Source organism: Saccostrea echinata, unplaced genomic scaffold, assembly GCF_033153115.1.
Source record: "Saccostrea echinata isolate AGI-Se365-2 ecotype Australia unplaced genomic scaffold, CSIRO_AGI_Sech_v1 ptg000051l, whole genome shotgun sequence".
NCBI classification, from domain to species: Eukaryota; Metazoa; Mollusca; class Bivalvia; order Ostreida; family Ostreidae; genus Saccostrea; species Saccostrea echinata.
The window spans coordinates 5,476,196-5,482,829 of record NW_026889800.1 but is presented as its reverse complement, the minus strand read 5'-3'; the positions used below and the strand labels follow the sequence as shown (position 1 = coordinate 5,482,829).

Genomic DNA, 6,634 nt, shown 5'->3' with positions numbered 1-6,634 from the left:
TCAACCAGGATTCGGTTGCACGAACGTTAGTTAAATTAAGCTGTTAATTGATTGTTAAAAATTTAACTATCAGTTACGTAACAAGCCGTTAAATATGGGTTGCACGAAACGTAATTAAACCTTCATTAGTTAACTGTGATTTAACTCATCGATGTTAGTTAACAAGCAATTAAATACGTCTGCACGTGCTTTTTCCTTACAAAAGAATGCAGAAAATGGCTACCAAAAGAGAGAGGTGTGCGAACTGGAGCCTCACGGAAATATCTGTTTTGACGGATTTTGTGGAAAAAAATGAGGAAACGCTAAAAGCTAAACAATGTAACCAGATTACCAACTCGAAAAAAAATGCTATGTGGGCGGAGGTAACCGCAATGATTAATGCCATCGGTGTGCAAAAACGCACCGTGGAGCAGGTAAAATTCAAGTGGGGCAACTTACAACAAGGAGCCAAAAAAAGTTTCAGTGAGGCCAGGAAACAAAGCAAATTGACCGGAGGAGGCCCTCCACCAAAGCCGCTTACTGCCGCTGAAGAGAAAATCATCGAGATGATGAAAGATCGGCCTAACTTCAGTGGCATAGTAGGTGGCTTCGAGTCATCTGTGCCGGCATTTGCAGGTATTTTGCCATATTATGCATCAAAGAAAAACGAAAAATGAAATTAAAATTATATTTGAATCAAATTATCGTTTAATCAAATGAAACCAGCCAGAGACGTATTTTAGAAGTACCGTTTGTTTACATTGTCGTCTGACAACATTGCTCAAGTTGATGACGTCACCAACCATTCACATAACACGTGTAATATTATTGTCATAATAACATAATTCTGCTGTTTTGAATATGTCTTAATTTTTTCCTTAAAATGTAAGACTCACTTGAAAAATCCATTTAAATAGTCCAGCCTGTGATGCAACTAGGCCTCAATGTAATAATGAAGGCTACTTCAGTACATGTCTCGATCCTCTAGTCTATAAAAACTCTATGATCTTCCAAACAGAAAGAATAAAATCGCCTTTTTCACTTAAATATAGCTAACATCCCCTTTATAACTAAGGCTTGTTAAAATCCACATTATCACACGAAATGTTAAATTTAGTCCGATGTAAGCTCACTATACTCAAAAGTCACAGCCCAACGCATTCTCATACAAAGTGACGTCATTAGTGGGGCACAATATGGGTTGTGATTGCTTTATTTCAGGTAAGAAGCAAGAAACCCATTTCATTATTTTAACAAATATGTAGCAAAAAGAAAAAGAAAACATTTAAGGAGTATCATCGAAATTCTGTTTGAATTTAAGACTCATTCTGAGGCTGACAAGGTCAAGCCCCTTCACATAATCTTGTCAAAATTTGGGCAAGAAACAAAAGGCCCCATCCCGGCCCCCTCCGCACGATTTTGGAGTTTTGTGAGACTGCTTTTTCCTGATATTTCAGGTATTATTTTCAAAAGGTTTCATGATTTTTTTTTTATTTGATCTTTATTACCTGACCCATTTTCCATGCATCTTGAAAAAAAAAAACCACGATGCCACGCTCAGCTCTCCGTGCCTAAATTTATAACACACCGGCTTTCAATTGATCCTTTTCAAAGATCCCTTGATCCACTTATAACTGCAACTATATTTTAAAAAATGCAGGTATTTTATAGTGTGAGGAATCCTTTTTTCTGATCATAGTTTAAAAAATAATTTAGATGATAAATTGCACGATGCATATGGTGCTAGCAAACGTTCCTAGAAAGCTAATGAGTGGACCTGTATGATTTTTTTTTAAAATTTCACCATTATAAAATCAAAGAGCATTTAGCTAATGGAACGCTTGGTCACCCCCCTTCTGCACTTTACCCCACCCTTTTTTTTTCCCCGTTTTGAAATGGTTTGTTACAGGCCTCAAGTTATACTTAGTAGTAGTACAGATAGAAGTAACACTTGTTACTAATACAGGTATTTATCTCAAATATTTCGTTTTCCTTTAAAGTGGTGTCAAAAGAAACTGAGTCAGAGGCAGCCTCTACTTCGACCCATGGTACCAATGAAGAAAGAACGGAAGCAGATATCGATGTAAACGAAGTCCAAAGTTCTGAGTGTACTTATCCTGAAAGGTTGGTTTAATGATCTTAAAAAAAATGAAAGCATGGTGAATGCTTAATTCTTTTTAAGTTTGGGAAGAAAAAGTTTTAACATTTCAGTTACGTATACTAGTTGACGAGATTTCTTTTATGTTAATACTGTAAACACACTTTTTTACGGGGTCAATCACCTATTTGGTTTTATCCACGGGTAAAAAGTTGTGCGAATTGTTTGTATGTCAAGGAAGTTAATATTTCTTCTTACTAATTACTGCATTTCCTTTAAAATTTTATTATCGCACTGGTTATGTACTGACTAGTTGCCAGTCCGAAATCAAAGAGGAATAAAATTAAAAAGATATATATGATTTAAAATTTATGATATCGCATGCATGATATTTTAATTGACGTGTATATGCAATTTTTACTTTTCAAAAAGTTATTGGGTCATATAAATATCCGCTTGAGAAAAGGTGTCCTCTGTCACATGTCGAGATCTCAAAAGAAAAAAAAAACAATTAAAAAGAATATTAATAATTGTCGGTATTCTGCTTTTTTATCATAATTTTATTCCCCACCTTTCTTGTATTAAGTAAATCCAGTAAAACTTTTTACTAACTAGAACGAATGCGGAAAAGGAATCAGAGTTTGAATGTTGCAGTGAACGTGACCAGTCACCATCGGTAACCAAACCCAAGAAAAGGAAAAGGATTACATTAGATGTTTTGCAGACAATGCAGTATGAGGTAGCAAATGTTTATTACAGTCTAGTTATTACTAATAACTGGTACAACTGAGTATATATTGAGAAAGGTTCCTTCCTACTTAATTCAATACTAGTCTTAGTTAATAAAACATATTTTGCTTTAATTGTTTAAAGAACATAAAAAGAAATTCATAACCTAATTTATTATGATCTAAGAAACAAATGGAGATGTTTCTGTTTAATTTATGAGAAGATATAAAATCTAATACCCCCCCCCCTCCCCCAACTCCCATAACTTTTTAAAATCTAATTGAAATATGGAATCATTACTTTATTCAAAAGTCAGTGGAGTTGAATTTCGTCGTCTTAAGCCACGGTCTGGTGTCCTCTCATAGTTCTTCTGCCCGTGGCTACTTGAACAAATTAAGAATAATCACGCCTAATGTGTGGCGTCGTTATAAATCAATGAAAAAAAGCTTATATCACCAATTAAAAACAAAGGTTGCGTAAATTGCGATTGGATAATGAAAGATCGCATTAATTTCCGACTATGCTTTACTCGCATTGTTCAATATTTTAATGAGCTAGGAAATATTCTCGTCTCATTCAACCACGGCCAGAATAAGAGGATTATACATTTGGAGGAATATCCGAATTGCCAACTATTATATGCCTTGTCTTTAAAACTTTTCTTTATTATTGACTCTTTATGCAAATTTTATGATGCCAGAAAGAACACACTGGGCTGGAGAACACTAAAATACGGATAAGTGGTTTAATTTGCCTCCCCCCTTTACGTGCTTTTTTTTTTTAATTCACTTCATATACAGCTTTATGGGGACTGTTATGCTATGCAAAGTGCAGTTCTTCCACAATATATTTTGAGGTAAAATCTTTTGATTGCAGGTGTTACGCACTCAGAGAAGACAACTGGAATTGAAGAGTATGAAGCTGGAGAGAGACATAGAACGGGCGGATTTAGAGAAAGAAAACATGAAATTGCAAAATGAAAAATTGTTATTAGAAATTGAAATCATGAAACAGAGTGTATCTCAAAATGAAAATGCTCTTCTTGCATTGCAGGTCATCTCTGATGAATAGTTGTAATTCCTATAGAGAGTATGAAATAATATATATTTAAATTAAAAATATCTTTTAAATGAAATTCACAGTTTTATTTTTCACTACCCATGTCAATACTTATGAGGTACAGTTAATGTACAAGTGTAATTCCATAATCAATATTATGTTACTCTTCATCTTGTCTAAAAATAATTTGTCGTGATGAAGTTCCTGATGGCTCGGCCGTCCTCTGGGCCTTGATAGTTCAATTGACCAACGTCATTGTCATCATGTTCATCATCATCTTCCATTTCCTCCTTAAGAATCAACGCGATGTTATGAAGAATTGCACAGGCTCCAACGACACTGCATACTTTAGCTGGTTTCATACGGATTTCTCCATGCAGAACATGAAATCTACGTTTCCACCATCCAAACGCTCGTTCTATAGTGGTTCGTGTCTGACAGTGGGCCGAGTTGTAAGCCTCTTGTGCAGGCGTTGATGGGTGCAGGTAAGGTGTAAGCAGGAACTTTGAACAGGCGTAGCCGCTGTCACCGAGAAGAAATCCATCTTCAATTCCACGGTGGGTATTTTCTAAAAATGCGCATACCTCTGATGCCCGGAAGATGTGGCTGTCGTGGCTGCTTCCCGGCCACTGAGCATCAATATTGATGAACTTTCCTGTAAAAAAAATTTTTTTTAAAGGTTTTATCCAAAGCTGGCACAAAAAATATAAGATAAGAATTACTGCTTTGAGTGAACATACCCTCATGGTCGCAGATGGCTTGCACATTAATGGAGTGCCACCCCTTTCTGTTCACATATGTTGGTTCATCATCTGAGGGAGCCTGTATCCTGATATGGGTGCCATCAATACAACCAATTACCCCTGGGAACCCACCACGCGTGAAAAAAATTCTCTTTGCCTTTGACATATCTTCCTGGTTAGGCCACTTCAGGAACTGGTCCTTCTTTGCGATGAGTGCATTTGTCACATCGTTGACGGCTCTACTGACTGTCCCCTTATCTACACCCATGGTGTCCCCGATGACTTCCAAAAAACTCCCGGAGGCGTAAAACCGCAGGGCAAGCATGACCTATATTAAAATTTCTGACCTATTTAATTTTCACAAATTAGAACTATAGATATTGAGTATGTTTCAAGCATTATTCCTCAATACACAGACATGCAATCGATATATTTTTATTCCCCGATCGATGGCAATATCCTGACTAGCTGTTTTTACAAAAATCATCCATATATTAAACTGTTATCTTTAAAATGCATTTTTTTTGCGAATTTTCTCCCAATATTTGTGCTACATATGTATGTACCTCATTTTGTTCATATCACATTCTGCTTAAAGGGACGATCATTTGATTCTGGGAGGGGGGGGGTAGTAAAATTTTTCGAGTCAGATTATTCATTTCATGTCAGTCAAGGACAGATTATTTATTTTCAAGATGATCAAGACAAATTATTTTCTTTTTCTCTGAAAAAAAATTTGACAAGCACAAAAAAACAAAAAAAAACGAGGACAGATTATTTTTTTCAATATTGTTTATTTCCGAAATCTGCCAGACCCCCCCCCCCCCCGAAATCAAATGGTTGTCCCTTATGCACATTAGTGCAAAAGTCAATAGCTATAAGCGAAGAATTTCTTGTTCATTTATAAATATTTCAAATATCAATAGCGTTTATCTATTTTTGTAAATAAACAAAAGAAACATATTTTTTTAAAATCATCGTAAAGTCTTTTTGGGATGAACGTCGGAAAATAAAAAAAAAAACCCACTAAAATGGAATCTTGATTTAAAAAATAATATCGGGACATTTATATTTCTATCTCGCCTGTAAGAATGCATTGATTCACATCATTTTATTATTAATAAAATAATTAATATCACTGTTTATAACACATATTCACAACCTTATCATCGAGGTTTTACTATGAGTTAAATTGACGTCATATTCATAGTTGTGACGTAACTCATATAGGCCTACATATGATTTTAGATTTGAGAGAGAGAGAGAGAGAAAGAAAGAGAGAGAGAGACAAAATTGAAAATTTTGTCACCTGCATTTCAATTGAAATGGACTGACTACGTCGAGTGGTTCTCTCCAAATCATCTCTCAGTAAATCAACAATAAAATGGAGTGATTCGCGCTTAAAACGGAACCTGGACCGAATTTGTTTATCGGAGAGATCGGCCATGTCTACTCTTTTGCGGTAATTGCGATTTTTCTGCTCCTCAAACAAATTTCCAAACAAAAGTAAATTCGCCATCTTTGTTTTAATGATTAGTTAAATATTTAATGTACCTTGTATACCTCAATTAAATCTGTCAGTTAAAAGAGAAGTTTAACTAATGTTTAACTAACAGTTTGTTTTCGTGCAACCCGTTTAACTCACCGTTAAATTTAATGTCGCGTTAACGTAAAGTTAACGGCCAGTTAAATTTAACTAACGTTCGTGCAACCGAATCCAGGACTTTTGGCTTGCGATATAGTAAGTTTAAAATCTAGAAATTCAAAAGGAGAATCCCCATATACATAAATGCTTGTTTAAATCGTGGCCTGTGAAGAAATTACTAATTAAACTTTGCTTGCAAGGTTTACTCCAAGGAAAGTAATAAAGAACTTTTTGACAGGAACGACTAATGTCTAAAACGCCAAAATAGTTGGGGGGGGGGGGCCTAAAGCTGACGAACTTCTAATTAATATAGAAGCATTTTTATGAAATGTAGATAGTATTGTTTTAATATTAACTCTTGTCATTACAGGTTGGAACCAT

At 35.2% G+C, this 6,634-nt stretch overlaps 2 protein-coding genes across 2 annotated transcripts; one reads left to right on the top strand and one right to left on the bottom strand.

The window, feature by feature from the left end:
* The first annotated feature begins 215 nt into the window (after window positions 1-215).
* On the top strand, window positions 216-3,966 carry LOC133203627 (uncharacterized). The gene is made up of 4 exons (XM_061339400.1): window positions 216-615; window positions 1,980-2,103; window positions 2,693-2,816; window positions 3,683-3,966. The coding sequence occupies exons 1-4, from the start codon at window positions 216-218 to the stop codon at window positions 3,875-3,877; spliced, it is 843 nt and encodes a 280-aa protein (XP_061195384.1). The 3' UTR covers window positions 3,878-3,966.
* LOC133203628 (putative nuclease HARBI1) lies at window positions 3,925-4,938 on the bottom strand. The gene is made up of 2 exons (XM_061339401.1): window positions 4,606-4,938; window positions 3,925-4,520 (listed from the first exon to the last, which is right to left on the bottom strand). Exons 1-2 carry the CDS (start codon window positions 4,931-4,933, stop codon window positions 4,042-4,044), a joined length of 807 nt encoding a protein of 268 aa, XP_061195385.1. The 5' UTR covers window positions 4,934-4,938; the 3' UTR covers window positions 3,925-4,041.
* Window positions 4,939-6,634: the final 1,696 nt, after the last annotated feature.

What these genes read in the sequence shown, in the direction of transcription:
- LOC133203627 (XM_061339400.1), top strand. Translation starts at nt 216, where the DNA reads ATGGCTACCAAAAGAGAGAGGTGTGCGAACTGGAGCCTCACGGAAATA. An exon ending in ATCTGTGCCGGCATTTGCAG is followed by an intron (nt 616 to 1,979) that starts GTATTTTGCCAT and finishes TTTCCTTTAAAG; the next exon opens with TGGTGTCAAAAGAAACTGAG. An exon ending in GAGTGTACTTATCCTGAAAG is followed by an intron (nt 2,104 to 2,692) that starts GTTGGTTTAATG and finishes TTTACTAACTAG; the next exon opens with AACGAATGCGGAAAAGGAAT.
- LOC133203628 (XM_061339401.1), bottom strand. Translation starts at nt 4,933, where the DNA reads ATGCTTGCCCTGCGGTTTTACGCCTCCGGGAGTTTTTTGGAAGTCATC. An exon ending in AGCCATCTGCGACCATGAGG is followed by an intron (nt 4,521 to 4,605) that starts GTATGTTCACTC and finishes TTTTTTTTACAG; the next exon opens with GAAAGTTCATCAATATTGAT.